Source organism: Diadema antillarum, unplaced genomic scaffold (genome assembly GCF_040938485.1).
Source record: "Diadema antillarum isolate AM-2024a unplaced genomic scaffold, OU_Dant_1.0 seq00000250_RagTag, whole genome shotgun sequence".
NCBI lineage: Eukaryota > Metazoa > Echinodermata > Echinoidea > Diadematoida > Diadematidae > Diadema > Diadema antillarum.
The window spans coordinates 446458-467607 of NW_027271294.1; the positions used below are offsets into that span (position 1 = coordinate 446458).

Below are 21150 nucleotides of genomic sequence, written 5' to 3' on the forward strand. Positions count from 1 at the left end.
TGTTTTCATGTAGTCATGAGTATGATGAGAGAGTGATAGGGGTCATAACCTATAGCTTGCAAATAAAACGAAGTGATGACGTCACAGCCTCACAAGACCCCTACTGACTTGTACTCAAGTTTTCACTAAAATGTTTTCTTTTTAAATGTGAGATAAATTTCAAAATAGACAAGATTGTGTCCTCTTTGTCAAATCATTGCTAGGTGGTAATCAGTGGACAGGATTCTCAAATATGACATGTGTGGATCTGGATTGTGGAAAGGAGGAAAAGAAATGAAAATTCACTACCGGGAACATCTTTAAGAATAAATAGCAATTAATCAGCCCTCTGATAATGACACGATTTCAAGTGACAACAAGTATTTAGGTCGCAGGTACGGCATTTAAAATTCCACCTATGATTGTGCTTATCATTGTGCTATCTCTGCTGTTCAGGTAACAAAATCTTTTCTCTTCCGTATCATATCAAACATACGCCCACACCCACATAATCTATACAAACGAGCCCATTTAACAAAGAAAACAGCCCGTTTGAAAAGTTGGGTATTAGAGTGTGAAAAGTACAAATCCTCAGTCAATAAGAGATCATGCCTTCAAACATTGAACTTGTTTGCAGTATGTTTAACACTCGAACATATCATGCATGGTGACTCAAGGTGTAATTAGCCTCTTTCGGTTTTCTGCTGGTTGCTGGCACTGGTGCAATAGCTCATGAATTTGTCTGAATGTAAGCCCCATGATTTATAGTAGTTTAGCTGGCATATAACTTAGGACAGTGGCATAACTACGGGGGGGGGGGCACGGGGGGAGGCACCCCCCCCCCCCCCATCCGCTGGTAAAATAAAAAGAAGAAGGAAAAAAAAAAGCTTGCCAAAATGGTAATTCAAGGGTTAATAAACTGCTTTTGAAATCGACATGAAAGGGAGATCAAGAAATAAGATGTTTTTCTAAGACTTCTTTTAACCATAAGTAAAGAGGTATATAGTGTGAAACATTGTTCAAAAAGCCCGAAGCCGACAAAAGATTGTGATTCAGCGTGATTCCTAGTTGGCATTCTGAATATAAGCAAGATGTGCGCAGTGTACTCAGAACATCCGAACGGCAAAAAGAGTCGCTGCACTGTTCGCAATGTGATGTAGGATGTACACCTTTGTATATACCTTACGCTTCGTTATATCAAAGCTAGATCATTGATTTTGCAGTGTTGCTTTACATACTAGTCTATATTAAAACATACTCAAACACAAACACATAGGGGATGCTCTAAAGTGCAGATTTTGGACATCCTTTCCCCGCTTGGTCACTTCGACTCCCCCTCGCTGATCATACCTTCCCTCCAATCATGAAAATAAACCGACACCCTTGAATACCAGTGGCGGATCGGGGGGGGGGGGGGGCACCCCCTCTTAATTTCCAAAGCGAAAAAATATAGCTACAAACGGCAGTTTTTGGACTATAAAATGTCAAAATTTTCAAGCTCGCTCGCTCCGCTCGCTCGTATTTAATCGTTATGTCATTCTCCTGATGTTGCTGCCAGTAATTGCCAGCAGTTGCGCCCGGTGCGCCCCATTAATTTCCAAAGCGAAAAATATAGCTACAATTACGGCAGTTTATGGACTGTAAAATGTCAAAATTTTCAAGCTCGCTTGCTTCGCTCGCTCGCATTTAATTCTTATGCAATTCTCCTGATGTTGCTGCCAGTAATTGCCAGCAGTTGCGTCTGGTGCGCCCCCCCCCCCCCCCCTTCCCCTAATTTTCCAAAGCGAAAAGGTATAGCTACAAACGGCAGTTTTGGGATTGTAAAATGTCAAAATTTTCAAGCTCGCTCGCATTTAATCGTTATGCCATTCTCCAGATTTTGCTGCCAGTAACTGCCAGCAGTTGCACCCGGGGCGCCCTCCGCCCCTTATTTTCCCAAGCGAAAAAAATATACCTACAATTATGGCAGTTTTGGGACTGTAAAATGTCAAAATTTTCAAGCTCGCTCGCTTCGCTCGCTCGCATTTTATCGTTATGCCATTCTCCTGATGTTGCTGCCAGTAATTGGCAGCAGCTGCGCCCCGTACGCCCGTCTTGATTTCCAAAGCGAAAAAATATAGCTACAATTACGGCACTGTAAAATGTCAAAATTTTCAAGTTCGCTCGCTTCGCTCGCTCGCATTTTATCGTTATGCCATTTTCCTGATGTTGCTGCCAGTAATTGGCAGCAGCTGCGCCCGGTGCTCCCGTCTTGATTTCCAAAGCGAAAAAAATATAGCTACAATTACGGCAGTTCTGGGACTGTAAAATGTCAAAATTTTCAAGCTCGCTCGCTTCGCTCGCTCGCATTTTATCGTTATGCCATTCTCCTGATGTTGCTGCCAGTAATTGGCAGCAGCTGCGCCCGGTGCGCCCGTCTTGATTTCCAAAGCGAAAAAAATATAGCTACAATTACGGCAGTTTTGGGACTGTAAAATGTCAAAATTTTCAAGCTCGCTCGCTTCGCTCGCTCGCATTTAATTGCTATGCAATTCTCCTGATGTTGCTGCCAGTAATTTGTCCTTTCACACCGTCATTCCATAATCCATGTAAAGAAAACTTACAATCACATTCCGTTATGTATTGAACACAGCGCACGCACACTCGCGCACACACACATACACACGCACGCACGCACAAGCATCACACCCTCAATATTACTTTTCCACGAGGGGGCCCCCCAATGTCTTGACCCACGGTACGCCACTGGCTTAGGATCTAGCCATGTTTTATACAGTGAGCTATTGGACTGCACTTGGGAACTAATAGCTAATGAAGCACTAAAAAAAAACAACAAGAAATGCCAGTACATGTTTTATTGTTTGACATTACCCAAGTATAGACATACTTCAGATGAAGTGCAATGGAGTTTTTTTTCTGGTTTGGAAATTCGATGTATATTTTGTAAGAATTATAGAAATGAACGGAAGACTCGTTCAGATGGTCAAAAATTTTAGGTTTTTTTATGTATGAACAGAATCGCATGTATATAGTGTACACTGCTGCATAGATAGAGGCAGAGCCGGTGATTGGTGAGATGCCAGCTGTGAAATGAGGATGGCGACGCCCTCGGAGGAGCCACGCCCTCGATCGGAGGAGGGGCCAGCAGAGTGTAATCTGATGTACGCCATGTTTATTACCCCGTGTAAGCTTCTGCGCTTTCGATTTTCTTGTTGTTGATGTTGTTGTTGTTGTTTGTGTGAAGTATGGGTAGAGCAAGATCAATAAACTCATGTAATTGCTATATTTTCCTCTGCCTCGTCTTTTCATCTGGTCTTCGCCGACTTTTTTTTTACAGAGCAAAGCACTGATGGGTTTGAGTGTCCCATCGAGGGATCGAGCCGATCGAGGGATATGATGCGAATCCGTAACAATTAAAATGCAATGTCATCTTTCTGTTTGCCAATACAGTACTGTGCATTTTAAAAAAAAAGACGAAATAAATGAAATGTTTTTTACTGTTAGAAGAATAGGTATTGGTATATAGATAGAGTGGCGTATAGATAGAGTTGGGGGCTTAATCCCTTGCTCTGGGGAAGTCGTAAAAAAAGATGAGGGTATGAATGGGGTGCGATATGAAAATATGATGGTAGTGAAAGGGGAAAAATATAAGGGTAATGGAGTTACGTGTCAGGTGTATGAGAAAGAGTTGATGGTAGTGAATGTTGGTAAATGGTGAAATTATGGTGGTATTTTATGGGTCAAGTTGAAGTTTGACAGACTTGTTCACATGATTTATAACGTGTTGTGTGAAAGGTTGGAGAGCATCGACTGGTGTGATTTTTTTTGAGCAAGGAAATATGTGAAGAATGATGGTAGTTACGTTCAAAGATTGGGATTAATTATGATGGTGGGGTAAAGCTGTGGTAGAAAGTGTATAAATAACTTGACAGCGAGGAGGGAGAAAGTATCGGAGCTACATGCGTTGATGCTGGATAGACGCAATAATTTTGACAGCGAGAATTGGAGTTTTCATTGGTGCTAGCAGACAGCTGCGATCAGATATTTAGCAGATCATGGTGTTTGGAGGCTTTGTTTTGACATCATGATATCAACGGCTGAATTAGTGAAAGCGCTTGACGCTTGTACTACATTGGAAGGATTGAGTGTACTTCGAGAAGCGTTGAACGATTATTTAACAACCGAACAGCATGTATTGTTGTTTGAGAGAATGACGACAATATTGTTGTCAGTTCCTGAGAATGAGGAGAATGCTGGTGATGATACAGAGGACAACATTGCAGATTTTGAAGTGGAGGGTGAGTTTATCGTAGTTTTATGAATATATTTTTTCAATTATTATTACGTGTGATATTGAGAAGATTATTAGGTTATGTTGATGAATGGTGTAGTATGTAATGAAAACAGTTCTATTATAGTTGTTGTTGTTGTTGTTGTTTGTGTGTGTGTGTGTGTGTGTGTGTGTGTGTGTGTGTGTAAATGATGAGGTCCTGAATGAGGTGCTATACTACGTTAAAACTGAAAGTATGTTATATAGGGGATAAACTAATATGATTATTTATCAATTTATTCATTTATAATTGTAGATCTTTTTGGCGCATCTCTGTATGATGGAGCGGGAGCAGATGTAGAAAGAGCTCAGCAGCAGCAGCAGCAGCAGCGGGTGGAGGATATTTCCGGTACATCTCGGGGATCCGGCGCAGCAACATCGCGGGACATTCCTAGCACATCGCGAGGTTTCAGCGCAGCAACATCATTAGATATGCCGAGTACATCGCAAGATATACCTAGTACATCGAGAGGTCATCTACATAATATGATGGGAGGAGGAGGTGAGAGGTGGGTCCCTGTCACCGACAAGGAAGATTTATCAGTGAGAGCGAGAACTCATACACCTAATCAGCAAGATATCGGTAATGTGTCGGAAGAAAGTCAAAATTTTTATCATGTGAGTAAGGTCAGTCATCGGAGGGTGAAAAAGTATAATGCAAATTTAACCGATTACACCGTATCATTTAATTCCGTGAATCAATTCGGTCCCATGATTGAAATGATTCCGAGGGTTAGGGATATGTTTGGTAATATAGTGGACGAGTTGTTAGTTGGGGTGAGGGAAAGGGATATGGTACGCATTGTATTCAATGCGCCGCAATTAGAAAGGCCAGTTCAGTTACCTTTTGTCAGGCGGGACCAGCTTGATCACGATATGTTGGCAGCTCGCATAGAAGCAGTGTTACAGTCGAATGAAGAAATTTCACTCGATGAAAACGTGGCCCTAAATGTATTACATATGGAAATGCCCGAAGGAGGTGGTCGTGCCAAGAGATACTTGGAAACAGCGCAGAGGTTGATTAAAAAGAGGTGTATTATTCAAATCATAGACCGGAGTAATGAAAAGATATGCTGCGCACGCGCTATAGTGACGGGGATAGCACGCATAGAGAGAGATCCAAACTGGAACTCTATCAGAATGAGTTACGGTAAACAAGAGGTTTATGCTCATAAGCTGCATGCGGCAGCTGGCGTTCCGATTGGGCCTTGCGGTATAGAGGAAATCAAACAATTTGAAAGTACACCGCAAATGCACAATTATCGGGTAGTAGTTGTGTCGAAAGAACACCTCAACCATATAATCTACGCGGGCCCAGAAGATCGTGAACATACGATATTTTTGTATAGTCATGACGAGCATTATGATTTAATCACCAAAATGAACGCATTTATGAATAAGGCTTATTTTTGTACAATATGCATGGTCGGGTATAACAGGAAGCTATCGCACAAGTGTGAATTTACGTGCAGTTTATGTAAGAGTCATGAATGTCCGTCGAACGGTCGAAATGATTGTTACGTACATTGCGAGAGATGTAACCGAAATTTCAAAAATGACACATGTTTGAAAAATCATTTCGAAAACGACGTTTGTGGAAACACGTATAAATGTAGGGAATGCGATACCGTATGCAGCGCAGCGTTACTAGAAAAGCACAAAAGGAGACATGTCTGTGGTGAGATTTTTTGTTGGCGTTGTAACGAATTCGACTGGCTCGATCATCAATGCTACATGAAAAAGTCCACCATTGCTGCCGTTTACGATAAGAATGGTAAACTGAAAGATGCAGCCGGTCCGAGCAAGTTTATATTTTTTGACTTTGAATGTACTCAAAACACTGGCGAACACGTACCAAATTATTGCATCGCGCAAAAGTCATGCAGCGAGTGTTGCGACTATACTTTTGAGAAGAAGTGTAAAATTTGCGGGGATGAAAAGCAAAAGGTGTTCAAAGGGGACAACGTGAGTGACGAGTTTTGCAAGTGGGTATTTGGGGATAAATCGAACGAGAATTCTACGGTCATAGCGCACAATTTCAAAAGCTACGACGGGATATTTATTCAGAAGTATCTGTATGAAAACTGCATAGTGCCCAATCTCATTCTCACCGGCGGAAAGATCATGTCGCTCTATGTATGTTTTAATAAGATTCGTTTTATCGACTCTCTCAATTTTTTGCCGATGCCTTTGGCAGCTATGCCAAACACATTCGGTCTGTCAGAACTGAAGAAGGGGTATTTTCCGCATTTCTTTAACACGAAAGAAAACGAGAAATACGTAGGTCCACTACCCCCGAAAGAAATGTATAATCCAAAAGGCATGAGTAGCAAAGCCCGGTCAGATTTTTTGGCTTGGTACGATAGTGAGGTTGCTTCCGGCAAGCAGTTTGTCATGGAAGATGAGATCTACTCTTATTGTCTCAGTGATGTAGATATCTTGCGTCGCTGTTGCATGCAATTTAGATCGTTATTTATTGACATTACTAGGAGAGATTTGGACGATATTGGAGTAGACCCCTTTACCAAATGCTTTACGATAGCTGCTGCTTGTCATTTGGTGTATAGACGCAATTTCATGCCTAAAAACACCATAGGTTTGCTCCCGCCCGAGGGTTATCGGCCACGAGATATTCAGTCGCGAAGCGCCATGGAGTGGCTTCAGTATGTCGAGAAAACGGAAAACATACATATTAGGCATGCGCGAAACCAAGGTGAGATGAGAATTGGGAAGTATAAAGTCGATGGGTATTGCAAGGAAAAAAAGATTATTTTTGAATACAACGGATGTTTTTATCACGGTTGCCCCGTTTGCTACGATCCCAAGACGTTGAACACAAGGAGAGAAAACAGATTAATGATAGAGTTGTATTTGGAAACGTTGGCCAAGAAAAAATACATAGAGTCTCTGCTGCCTGATTTTACGTACATTACGATGTGGGAACACGAGTGGAAAACTATGAAAACAACCTTGCCACCGTCATTATCGATAGGAACGCCAACCCACGATTTAGATCCGAGGGAGGCCTTTTACGGCGGTCGCACGAATGCCACTCGCCTTTTTCACGAATGTGAAGAAGGTGAACGAATCAAATACGTAGACTTCACGTCGTTGTATCCGTTCATTAATAAATATGGGTCTTACCCAGTTGGGCATCCCAAAGTGATAACAGAAAACTTTTCGGATAATATATCCGATTACTACGGCTTGGTCAAATGCAAGATACTACCTCCGCAAAATCTTTTTCACCCCGTTTTACCCCTGAAAGTGAACAAGAAACTGATGTTTCCGCTCTGCAGCGCGTGCGCCAAATTACAGCAAACGGAACGATGTCATCATACTGAACAAGAGAGAGCGCTACACAGCACATGGGTCACTTTAGAAGTCGAAAAAGCCATCGAAAAGGGCTATAAAATTCAGACAATTGAAGCCGTCTGGCATTTTAACGTGGAAAGTAAATTTGACCCATCCCTGAATTGCGACGAATTGGGCGATTTAGGCACCAACGGCTTATTTAGCGCATACATCGACACTTTCTTAAAACTTAAGCAAGAAGCATCCGGTTGGCCTGAGTGGTGTGTCAATTTGCGCGACAAACGTAGGTACATAGAAGAGTATAAGAAACACGAGGGAATTCAGTTGGAATTTGATAAAGTTGAAAAAAACAAGGGGCTAAGATCGTTGAGTAAACTGCTACTTAACTCTCTGTGGGGGAGGTTTGGAATGAGAGCAAATTTACCCCAAATTAAAGTGATCACAGATGCTGGGGATTTGTACAAGATGATTACCAACGACGAATTTGAAATCAAAGACATCGATTTCATTAACGAACACATCGTAGAAGTGCGTTTTGTCAAGAGAAAAGATTTTGTTGAGTACAGCACCACCTCAAACTTGGTCATAGCGGCCTTTACATCGGCGCAAGCGCGTCTGAAACTCTTTGATGAGTTGGATAAGTTGGGCGAGAGGGTATTGTATTATGATACTGATAGTGTTGTGTACGTCGAGAAAATGGATGCCTTTGATGAATACACCCCCGTACTAGGTGATTACTTGGGAGAGTTAACCGACGAGTTGGATGGCCGGTACATCCAATCGTTTGTGTCGGGAGGGCCCAAAAACTACGCCTACAAACTGTGCGATGGAACCACCTCTTGCAAAGTAAAAGGGATTACTCTCAATTACAGTAATTCTCAAACGCTTAATTATGACGTCATGAAACGTATGGTGATTAGCATGAATAGCGGGGATGCCGCAGGACTATCTTGCGTTACGACGAAGAATCCCTACCAAATTACGCGCGATACAAAGCGTCAGAAGATAATGACCACAGCCTCTGAAAAGAGATACAAAATTTTGTATGACAAGAGAATCATCACGCACGATTTAAAAACCGTGCCTTACGGATATTGCTTAAACTAAAATATAAGAGCGGTTCTTTCTCGCGAGGCGTTCATTTTGTATGACCATTTCGTTGCAACAACAGGTTTATACTATGCAGTCGGGTCAATCAGATACTGAGTCTAACGCAGATAGGGGTGATCGCTTCCCGATACCCACTAGCCTGACAGGATTTTTTATTTCGATATTTATGATTATCGTTTTGGTAGGTTTAGGGTATGCGGCGGAAAAGCACTTAGTTCAACGCTTCAACAGCTCGGATCTAAATGACTACCTCAACGCCAGTTTGAATTATCGGATACATCCGCGCAATATTTCCGCGCACTATAAATTTGCCGAGTGCTCCTGTAACGAAACCATGTTTATCAATTATTGTAGTCGTATCATCGCGGAAAATGGACCGGACCTCTACGTTTGTCAATTCTCTCCTCGCGCGACCATTCCTCCGTGGGCATTTCTGGTTGCTAAAACGAGCAGTATTTCTTTGCATGAGTGGAATCGTTCACAAAATGCAACGCTCTTCAACAACCACTTCATTCGTTGTTAAGTGTTTGATCTGGATGTTATACGTGATAGATTCCTAAGAGTGGTAGGCTTACTCTCGGTCTCTCTACATATTTATTTGTACCTTGTATTATAGAGAGAGAGACAAAAAAAAAATGAATCACGAATTTATGCATCCAATGACGTGTATGATTGCGGGCCCTACAGGTTGTGGAAAGACTATGTTTGTGCGTAAACTGTTACGTCATAATCAACAAATGTTTAATCACCCACCTCAAAAAATTATTTGGTGTTACGGGGTGTATCAAAATGGTTATGCGGACATCTTAAGAGAAAATGAAAATATTGAATTTGTCGAAGGTTTCCCACATAATCTTGAATCTATGATTGATCCTAATGTTCGTAATCTCGTTGTAGTAGATGATCTTATGACTGAGTGTAGTCACGACAGCAAAATGAGTACTTTATTTACGCGTGGCTCGCACCACAGGAATCTGTCGGTAATTTTTATCGTGCAAAATCTTTTTCATCGGGGAAAAGAAGCGCGAAGTATTAGTTTAAACACCCAATATTTAGTCTTTTTTAAGAGTCCTCGCGACAAGCTACAAATTACGCACTTGGGCAGACAACTTTATCCTGGTTGTGCGAAATTTGTGCAAGAAGCTTACAATGACGCTACAAAAAACCCGTATGGTTATTTATTATTCGATTTAAGACCAGATACTAAAGAAGAATATCGCTTGAGGACAAACATTTTTCCGGACGAATTTACAATCGTTTACGTAAAGAAATAATTTCCCCGAAAATGCAAGTGTAAAAAACTTAGTGGTGAAAGAGCTGTAAATAATTCATGATATTTGTATGTAATACCGATACGTAACTACGTGTCATTGATTGCTCGTACATTTTTTTTTTAATTCTCCAGTCAAGATCGATAGACTATAAATGCTTGTGTAAAATGTATCACGATCTCACTCGTTCATCATGTCTCAAAAGCTGAAGAAGTATTTGCCAGAACTTCAAGTGTTGGCTAGGTGTCGTCCACGTCAGAGGCGTGAATTTTTACAACACGCTCATAAAGATTTGATTAATTGTGTGTCGGAAGTTTGTAACAATACTTTAAAAGGTAACGTGCCCTTGAAGCCCGCTCAAAAGAAAGCGCTGTCGCAACATAAGCATCATTTGAGACGACTCGCTGATAAACGCAACAGTAACAGAAAACGCAGAGAAATACTTGTCCAGAAAGGTGGATTTTTGTCGGCGCTGCTGGCTCCTCTTCTCTCCGCAGTCTTCTCTTAATGATTCCTTTTATTAACCATCATGGAATTTACTCGGAAGATGGTACTCGTGCCTTCTGAATTAGCCGAAACGAATCAAACTTCGTCGGGGAGTGCTAATCCCACTCGTAAAGTCTTATCGGAGCTGGATGCTGGTATGCAAGACGTACTGAAGAGAAAAGACTTGTCAGACGTGCAAAAAATAAGTTTGTACAATCAGACGTTGCAAAAATATTTGCAACTGCAACACCACGATCCTTCTTCAAAACCTATGACTGTAAATATTTTGGAACGAGTTTCTAAGGAAGGAGATGTTGTTCAAACTCCAAGTTCCATTAACGATGATAAAACGAGAAAAGCTGACGAGTCAAAACCGAAGAAAAACGAAGAAAGTAGTAGTAGTAGTGGACTAAACTTACATTACAAAGAAAATGCTTTGAAGTTGTTACCTGTGACATTACGAACCAAGGCTTCGTTGCTTATGGATCATCTATCTAAACATGATCAAGATGCATTGTATAACGAGCGGGGTGAACTGATTTTTAATGGTCGTGCCATACCCTGTTCTAACGTCATAGATTTAATGTACGATGTCATGAAAGGGCGAAAAGCTGTCAATCCCGTAGGTTGGCAACAATTTATGCGTATTTTAGTCGATGTAAATGTACCAGAATTTCTTATAGCGAATGTTAATCGTCGTGAAATCTATCAACGCATGAAAACCAAAGATCCGTCTTCGGCAATCGATGGGGCTGTACCAAAAATCTTACCCCTCGTGCCCCCGATGCAGGCTCATATAGAATCAAAACGTAAACGATCTCAACGTCAATATCTGACCAAGAGACTCAAACGCTGGGAAAGTTTTTGATCTCTAAATCATTTCTGGCGAATAATGTCGCTGTTTATCATCATCATTACCATTATCATTATTTGCAGCTAGGATGTATCGCCTTTTGTTTGTTTTAATATTTGTCATTACTGAGACCCAATACCGATGATCATTATCACTTTGTACTTTGTGTTAAGAGACGTCCACACAGTGACTAGCAACAAGAACAAAAATGATGCGTGTATAAACGTTTGTATTATCTAATGCCGAAGAGTTTGTTCATTTAAACCGCGTTTATCTCATACGATATATTGTATATCGGAAGTGTATTATGTTTAAGAAACGCTAAGTCGCGTTATGTCTGTAAAATAGTGTTTTATCAAAATGTCTGTAAATACGCCTTTATTAAAATGTTATCAAACATGTTTTTTGCGTCTTACAATGATAATTGTATCGTATTTATGCATTGTGATTATTGTCCGTCGTGAAGCTTAATTAATTACTAGTAGCGTATTAACTTTTGTGTAAGACGTATCATCGTTTTATGAGTCGATGTATTATGACAACAGTATGTTTGTTTTTTTTTTTCACGCAAGCAATTCAGATCCACTCTAAAACTCATTACATGAGTGTACTGCTTTTACCAGTTTGTAATGTAGTCGACAAGACACGCACTCAAAAAAAAAAAAATGTAACCCACCAACAAACAAACGCATGTAATGTACACAACGCGAGAACGAACGAACGATTCTTTTGTACGTACAAACTGATCATTTATTCATGATGTGAATAAAAACACGAGAGCTTTGTTACATACACTGAAAAGATACATCTTGTCACAATCTTCCTTGTTTGTTTTGGTAGCCTAACGTTTAATCGGTTGTGTGTAGCGATTTGGCAATTTGTCTTAGTATCAGCTCTTTATCACGGATTGGTGCGTAAATAGGGAAGTGGTGATTGATGTATGCATGAACTTGGCGATCATTGTGTAAGCGATTGTGATTAAAGCGTGCGAGAATGCTACCCGTACTTTCCCCCCTAACTCTACGTAAAAGATAAAACAAACAATATTGTCCACACACTGTGGACCAATTAGACTGTAACGCTGTTTCATTGTATCGCCACGACCGACAATTCTTATCTAAGAAATTAACAAAATATTTGGAATATAAGGAGGGATGTCTGGCGAATGAATCGAAAAATTCCCCATGTCCGTTATCATCTATATAAATGGCTAACCAGTGACTTCCCGGTTGAGCGTGATTATCGGCATTAACGATCAAAGCCGCTGGAAAAGCTTTTACACCCCTTGGTAATTGATCGGAAGGAAACACTCCCAAAAATATGTTATTCAATTCGTAACAATTTTCTACAACGTTTAATATATCTCTAGTGTCCATCCTGAATCGAAGCACCACGTATACGCTTCAGACTCCAAAATCCAAGACGATATTTCGGCTTCGGTCAATCTCCACGATGCTCTCGTACTCGGCGTATACAAGGACATTGATGGTTATAGGCAGAGCTCTGGCAAATTGCATTTCTAGCCGTAGGTTTCCTTGCCTTCTCAGATTAAAGGTGTCTCCCGAGGATAGGTCCGGAGTCAGATCAAATGCGTACAAGCTATAGCCGTCCGCGTAGTCTTGACGGCTGATGCCATTGCCTTTGTCGTGAAAGAGAGTGTTTGTTCCCGAAAAGAGTGTCTGGTAAGCGAGAATATAGTTCGGGTTTGGTTCGGAGAACTTCGGTCTCAGCGGTTTCCAGGGGACTTGCTCCGTGTCGGCGTAGAGGGCGAGGAAGTTCAGGTCAAAGTGCTGGAAATTGTATGGGTTGAGCGCGTAGTCTCCGTTAAAGGCTGCGTTGCTTACGCAGCCTATGACTAGTCGTTTGGGCAGCTGACCTAAAATGAGACTTTCCCTGGTAAATGACAGATTACCGCGAGGGATGGAAAATGTCTTCACTTCGACTCTGCGAATCGGATACTTGGCCGTTTGACTCTCTAGCGTTTTGGCGTGAAGCAAGGCTGTTTCAGGGTTGAGTTTGATGCGTCTCACGTATAGAGAGGCTTCGCTGATGACAACTTTATAGTTGCTGTCAGGAGTAGATGACATTAAACTGAATTCATCTTTGCTGCGGTTCAGTTTAAGTTTGATGTCTAGGCCTCCGAGAAGAAGGCGATCCTGAAAGACCATATCCAGATGAAGCGTGCCTATCATGTCCACTGTGTTACCATTCTTGATAAACGAATGGCGAGTTTTCAGTCCTTGATTCGTGGAGCTTTCCGATAAGGGATTGTTGTCTTCCATGCCTCCAGCGGTGTCTTTGTAAAACAAAGCGGATGTCAATTGACTCTGTTTTGCTTCAGGCCCGTATGTCAGAAGCGATTCCAGCATAGCGCGATAATTGTAGGTATTGTTAGACGGAGTGATCAAGCGATCATTCAGCATTAGATCAACGTCGCTGAATAAGGTGTGCAAAAACATGTTCGTGGGTGCAACCTTGGCTTCCTCCTGTATGGGAGATCCATCGGGGTTAGTCACTTTTGCTCGAACGTGAAGTAAGGTTTGCGACAAGTCGGTGTATTCTTCCGGTGAGCCTTGGATGTGAAACTGAATGGGCGTGGCGTCCGTGATGTTTGTCAATGGAAAATATTGCACCCATTTCCCCTTTTCTACAGTAACTTGGGTTGGGGGTAACGAAAACAGATCCGTTTCGGACTTGTCGCATGGACAGGATGACTTGTGAGGTTTATCCATGGTAGTTGTTTATAGGGCAAGTGTAGGCACGAAAAAGTTATAATGCGTCGAATATATCGGGACTTCTTTTCCGTCTCTTGTTCTTGCTGGAAGTGAGGACCGGTCGAGCTCTGTCCTTCTTTTTATGCATGTTCGATTTGTGTTTTTTTGCGCGGGTTGTTAATTTCATTTCTTTGACAATTCTGTTCAATTCGGCGCTGGAAGCATCTTTGAGACGGTTTCCTTTCACGACATTTTGCGCGACGTTTATCCCGCTTTGTAGAGCTCTCTTTCCAAGCAGCTTACCACCTTGTGTTATAAGCGGTAAAGCCGTTTTAAATAAACCTTTTAACATTCCACCTAATCCGTATCCACGTTGTATTCTCGCCCCACGAAAGACTGGCACCGATCCACCAATCTGAACTGAGCTCGGTATAATTCCATTTCTCACGTTTAGATACTGTTTCAGAGACATTATTGGTATTGATTATTTATATTGCCGATTAAATTATTGCTCGTGCTATCATAGATATTAATAAAATAGGGCTGGCTTCCTGACAGAACGGAAATGAAGTATCGCTATGACTTTCCCACTTTCAAATGGCACCTTTTCTCCCAAATCATTCCTTATATCAATAGACACTATGTCAATGTATTTTGATTTTACGGGATAGTAATGAGGCCGTTGAAACGAGTGCGAAACAACTTCTCCAACCTTCTTTCGATTTACAGATACAATTTTCAGCAAGGGAGCGCTAATATCTCCTACTCTCTGATTTTCTATAATATCGGTATAAACGTATATAGCATGTAAAGCGCCATCAACGTCAGGCAGAAAGGGCGCCTCCGTGTTCGTCTCCGTGATTGTCCCGTCGGGAAACCCGATCAATTGTCCTAATCCCGCACTCACGCGCAAGCCACTACGTGGTGCCAACGTGACGGCTACTCTACCTGTATTGTCATTGGTGCGAAAATTTACGTGACTTTGGAGGTTTTCGGGCAAAGACTTTTTGATGGCGTTACATACGTTAGCCGTTTCGCGGTAATAACCATTCGGTATGCATCCACTATGCACTTCGCGATTTTCAACGTGAAAACTAAATTTGTTATTGCTAGCGTTCACGTTAAACCACGAAAAGGGATAAATAAATTCGACCAAAGCGACTTCCCAACCACCTTGTAAAGAAAGAGGCGTCGCTAATTTGGTTTTATAACTGGTGAGAACATTGTTCGGAAAATAATTCATGGAACTATTCGACGGAAGCGTGACGTAAAATTGTTCTTCGCTCTCCATCGTGACCCAATCATAAATGACAATCTAGTCAGTTATGATACTCTTTATCTATCTCATCTACCCACTGATTAAAAGAGGAAGGATAACCAACAAATTTGACAAAATACTGCCTTTTCTTTCCTCTCTTTCTCGTCTTAAGCACTTGTTCAACTCCGTAATAGCCCTCTTTCGGTTTGTTTACTTTCTGCAATTCTGGTTCGTAAAAGGTGCCCGTAAGCGATTCTCCCTTATCGTCTTCTAATTCGTAAATAGGTAAGCCTCTGTATTTGCGACGTTTGACATTAAACAGTTCCTCTGTCCAATTTGGTAAATACCCCTTTTCAAATTTTTGCTTGGCCTTGCTAATACGCACTCGGTCACCTTTCTCAAACTTTCCACTATACCCACTATCAGACTTGATCGAGATAGAGTCTTTATACAATGTTTTCCAAACGTCTCCTTCGTTCCTTTTGCTGACGAGATTGGGCTTAGTTTTGATAGATCTGTGGTAGCTATTATTGTAGGCCGTCACTAGCTTTTGGAGAATCGTTGTGTACTTCAAAGTATTTCTATGGGTAAAATATTTCCACATTTTTTCTTTGAGAGTTCTATTAAACCTTTCAACCACGCTCGCCTTCGTGTCATTTTCCGTAGTAAAAAACTCTATGTCTCTCTCCTTTAAAAATGTCTGTACTCGGCGATTCGTAAATTCCGTCCCTTTATCTGTTTGTATCTTTAACGGTACGCGCCCTGATTTAAAAATACCCTTGATAGCCCTTGTTAATGCAATGCCAGTTTTGTCTTTCAACGCTACCACCCAAGCATATTTTGAGAGGACATCTATGACAGTAAGCAAATATCTGTTACCACCGTTATGTCTAGAAAGTGAAGACACATCTACCAGATCCATTTGCCATTGTTCATCCATACCAGTCACTAACACCTTACTCTTAGGAAATGTTCGCCTTACGGGTTTGTGAAGTGTGTAAGTATCAACGCTCGCTAACCACTCCTTAATTTGTTTGCGTGACAGCTTATGTACACCGTCCTCCTTAACAAACTTATGCAAGCGATCTACACCGCCAAAACTCGCCTCATGCTCAGGATTAAAGTATATTTGTCTCAGATATCCATCCATTGCATCCGCATTAACAACCTCACGCATTTAATAATAGCTATTCAAATGCACTCGCACCGTTCTTCAGCTCGCTTATAACTCAAATCTGTCTATCTGTCTGTCTGTCTGTCTCCTTCTCTCTACCCATTTTGTCTATCTGTTTGTTTGTTCGTTTGTTTATTTTCTAATACCCCCCTTAATCTATTTCAAGATCAAACACACACACACACACACACACACACACACACACACATGCAATTGTATATTTAAAAGAAATGTATATGTAAATATTGTTACGTACATGTATATGAATATATCCATATCAAGGACATGTCGGTGCGCGAAACATACGGGTATACGCATATTCACTCAAGCAATCGATCATACTAAATCTAGAGTGCACGAACGAGTAAGCCCAGAATTCACCAAACAACATCAACAAATCCACAATTTTGTTTGTAAACACTATCAATAAAATCAACAAAATACAAACGAGTTTCAAATTTTCACGGAATCATCCATACAGTATTAAAAAAAAGGCTTTTATTCGCAAATTTACTGAGTAGCATCATGTTATACACGTATTACATCCATATAAAAATAATCCATAGGGAGCTAGCTATCTAGCAAACTAGTATATTTGCTTATTTGTTATTGGGGGAGGGGGGTTGGGGTTGGGAGCGGCTGTGGTAGAGAGTAACAAAAAAAAAAGGAAAAAAAGAGCTCGGATAACAAAAAAAAAAGGAGGGAGGAGCTGTACAAAACTGGTTACAAGCTTAACACCTGTTTTTTAAGTGTTTTCTGTATTGCTTCTCTACCTAACTGAAAGTGGAAAAACTCCACCATTTCCACCACCAACAGCTCTCTATCCTCTTCAAAGAGTTCCTCCCAATGATAAATCTGGCGCAGTTGTCCAATCAGGTCAGTCTCACTGACTGACCTGATTGCTTCATCAAAATAATCATCGACTATTTCACTCCAACTCCTCCACAAACACTCTACATGGTCCATCTGTCCTGGCCGGTCGTGTTGGCAACCGTAGCAGCGAGAACGTACCACCTCATTAATCCTTCTCGTCACCACCGCTCCAACTACAACCATCAGCGACGCCGAGAGACTCGCCGTCTCCTCCTCCTCCTCCTCCTTCCCAGTTTTGGTCCGGTCTCCGTCCTCCTTCTCATCCCTCTTTTCCTCCTCCTCCTCTCCGTCTTGGTCCTGCCAACCGGCGTGTCCTCCCTCCTCCTTCTTCCCCTCATCCTCCTTCTCAGACCCAGGCACAGCACCAAACTGGATAGTTGTCCTTACTTCGTCCAGCAAGGCTTGGGGTATCTCAGCTAGCTGCCCCGACCGTTCCGGAGCCCAGCAAAAACGAGGACTTTTAAAGGGAGATAACACCACACAGGGAGGTGTATCGCCTCCGCTGACAATCTCCCCAGGCTCAAGTTCGGCGCGAGCATCCTGTTGTAGAGCAGGGTAGATAATGCACAGCGAAGAAAGCAACCGTAAATATACTAGTCCGACACAACCTTCGACTATTCTATTTCTTCTTTTTTTTATTTGTAAAAAAAAAATAAATAAATAAATAATCTCCACGCCTATCCATCATCCCCCTGTTGGTTAACTTTTTTTTCTTCTATTTTGTATAATGTTCTCACTCCTTGTATCAATTTGACTTTCACATTAATAAAAAATGTATTTCAAAAACACAAACAAACAAACAAACAAGATATAAAGTTTACTTCGTTGACTTCAACTTTCTCTGCTTTGACAAAAACCTATCCGCTTCGGTGACATGAGCATTTACCGACCTCATCACTTTCATGAACTCTTTCCAGTTTTCTAAAGTGAGATTGATGCCTCTTTTTCCAGCAAACATTTTTGGTCCACTATCTTTTTTCTGATAATATTCCCTGATATTCACGTAGGGTTTCCCATAAAACGTTTTGACTACTACAAAACGAGATTTCCCAATTTCAAACGCAGCTTTGACACCCTCCTCGAATTTGTACGGTTTTTCTAAAGGCTGATTTTCACTAGTTGTCGGTTGCATCTTGCTTACATTTTCACACGACGAATCCTATCAAATAAAATTTAAAAAAAACAAATCAACAAATACTACGAACGTTTAAACCTACTACCATCATCCCATCAGCGATCATCATTATCACGCAACGCCATATTTCAACTTTCAGTAGCACATTCAACGAAACAGACATCATCAAAAAAAAAATACTGTACGCCAACACTCGATCATTACGACATGATATCCACAATACAAACGACACTATACATTGTATCAAAACTACGTTTCGAATCTTACCTGGAAAGCGTTGTTAAGCAAGTTCTCTGCCAACTGATGCGGAGATAGTAGTGCACGGTTTTCCTCTGATGCCGCTACAGCAGCGTACGATGATGAAGCAGAAGCCATGATAAAGTCGGAATGTTGTAGACTCACAGTCAATTTGCTCACAGCTAAAAAAATCGCAACAGCAAATGCATGTCGTTCTCCTCGCTGTCAAGTTATTTATACACTTTCTACCACAGCTTTACCCCACCATCATAATTAATCCCAATCTTTGAACGTAACTACCATCATTCTTCACATATTTCCTTGCTCCAAAAAAATCACACCAGTCGATGCTCTCCAACCTTTCACACAACACGTTATAAATCATGTGAACAAGTCTGTCAAACTTCAACTTGACCCATAAAATACCACCATAATTTCACCATTTACCAACATTCACTACCATCAACTCTTTCTCATACACCTGACACGTAACTCCATTACCCTTATATTTTCATATCGCACCCCATTCATACCCTCATCTTTTTTTACGACTTCCCCCAGAGCAAGGGATTAAGCCCCCCAACTCTATCTATACGCCACTCTATCTATATACCAATACCTATTCTTCTACTGTTACACCAAAGTGTGCAGCGACCATGAATACTGATGCCTTTTCAGCTTCATTATTGTCGCTTCACCGCGAAGATATATCACTTATATTTGTGATTTGAACCTAACACTGATTATTACCAAACAGATCAGTATTATCACGGGATTCTGTGTTTGTGAAGAATGAGTTATCATACTGTACAGACAGTGCAAAATCTACAAATCAAACGGAACACTGCAGAATGTTTTGTTCTTGCTTTAATAGAGCAAAGAACTTTATTCTTTTTTAATCATTAAGTTCAAAGTCATATGCAACGACCAGGACCAGTCAGAACCGCCATGTCACGATGCATATAGCGTTCATGTACACTGTAAATGTTTGTTTGCAGGGCAGGGGACTATTAATGAGTTAGCCTTTCACGCTATGCCCATTTTGTGATACTTTATCTCGCGTTTATGAATCGTTATAGTGTTTTCATTTGAAACAAATAGACGATTCATTAAAAGGAATCGAGGTATAGTTATGTCATTCTTGTCCGAAGTTTTTACAGAGAAGAGAATATCACGTATCCTGTAACGGGTATAATTATATTTGCATATAAGTCGTTTCATGCGTAATACGTGGGATGGGGATTGGTTCATAAATTGTAGTTGCGCAGCTGGTTGGTTATCGAAGCCCTGGTTCATAGCAAGGAACAAGAATTCATCCTGTTGCCTTTGAACCACATGATCCTGTTTGCACAATATGGTATCATGGATACAGTGCACTTCCCTTGTGACGAACACGGTAAAGCGAAATTCTTGATACATGAAGTAAACATTGCGGTTTCCAAATCTATCATGATAGTGTATAATTTTATATGTCTTACATATTTTACTGTTCAGCTGTAGCAAATTTCAGAATAACGAAAGAAAATCAGAAATTCGTTTTAACGGGGTCGCCTGTTCTTATTTGTAGTACAAACAGGACCATTCTTGAGGCACCGTGCAATTTTTTTACTATATATGATTTTGATTTGGAAAGTAATACATGTATGACCAATTAACCCCTCCCCAACTTCTTATGCCCCTATAATGAATGATCTTGGATGCATCCTCATATATCATATACAGTGTGTACTTGTGACTTCGTAGTCCGATCTTGCATTTTAGCAACACCTCATTTTCCGTATATCCTACACGTCATGATGTAAATATGGGCCTACTTGTCGTGACAAACATTTTGTTAAAATGGCCAAATTGGGTGTCAGGTATGGGTCTATTGCTTTGAAGAAATTGAAGAAATACCCTGCACTATGGGGTTTGTTTAGATGTGTTGTAAGATGTTTACTATTCAGAACGGTGGATTTTAAGTTGTTAAAATTTCATCATTTTGATTGTGTCTCTGGACGTATACTATTTAGCTATGTGTGCATGTAAGTACACATTTTTATTTTTGATGATTAGGCCTTAGTGATATTGTCTTAGCAAATTTTATGCAAATACGCTTTTATGTGAATAATGTTGACATTTGGAAAACACGAGCATTAATGTATACGAAAGTACACGCTATATGTTAAGATTTGTAACTGCGCTCCTATTTACATAAAATACTGAATTGCACTTCCAAACACTATAAGGATGACATGAACGTCAAGCAAGATGTATGTTTTAAATGTCCAGCTAATATACAGGATCAATGACAAAGTAGTTGGATGTGGGAAGAAGAAAGACATTTAGGCCTAATATGATCTTTTCGCACAAGATTAACAAAAAGTTAGCAAACTGGTTTTTTTTATCCATTGTAATGAAAATTGTTGATAAATG

General features: G+C 40.8%; 2 protein-coding genes across 2 annotated transcripts; one reads left to right on the plus strand and one right to left on the minus strand.

Annotated features, from left to right (window-relative positions):
• Positions 1 to 3075: 3075 nt before the first annotated feature.
• On the plus strand, positions 3076 to 7691 carry LOC139729703 (uncharacterized). Its single transcript, XM_071640632.1, has 4 exons — positions 3076 to 3163; positions 4212 to 4277; positions 4566 to 5813; positions 7609 to 7691. Exons 1-4 carry the CDS (start codon positions 3076 to 3078, stop codon positions 7689 to 7691), a joined length of 1485 nt encoding a protein of 494 aa, XP_071496733.1.
• A 5056-nt stretch (positions 7692 to 12747) lies between these two features.
• On the minus strand, positions 12748 to 14076 carry LOC139729704 (uncharacterized protein F54H12.2-like). Its single transcript, XM_071640633.1, has one exon. It carries the CDS (start codon positions 14074 to 14076, stop codon positions 12748 to 12750), a length of 1329 nt encoding a protein of 442 aa, XP_071496734.1.
• Positions 14077 to 21150: the final 7074 nt, after the last annotated feature.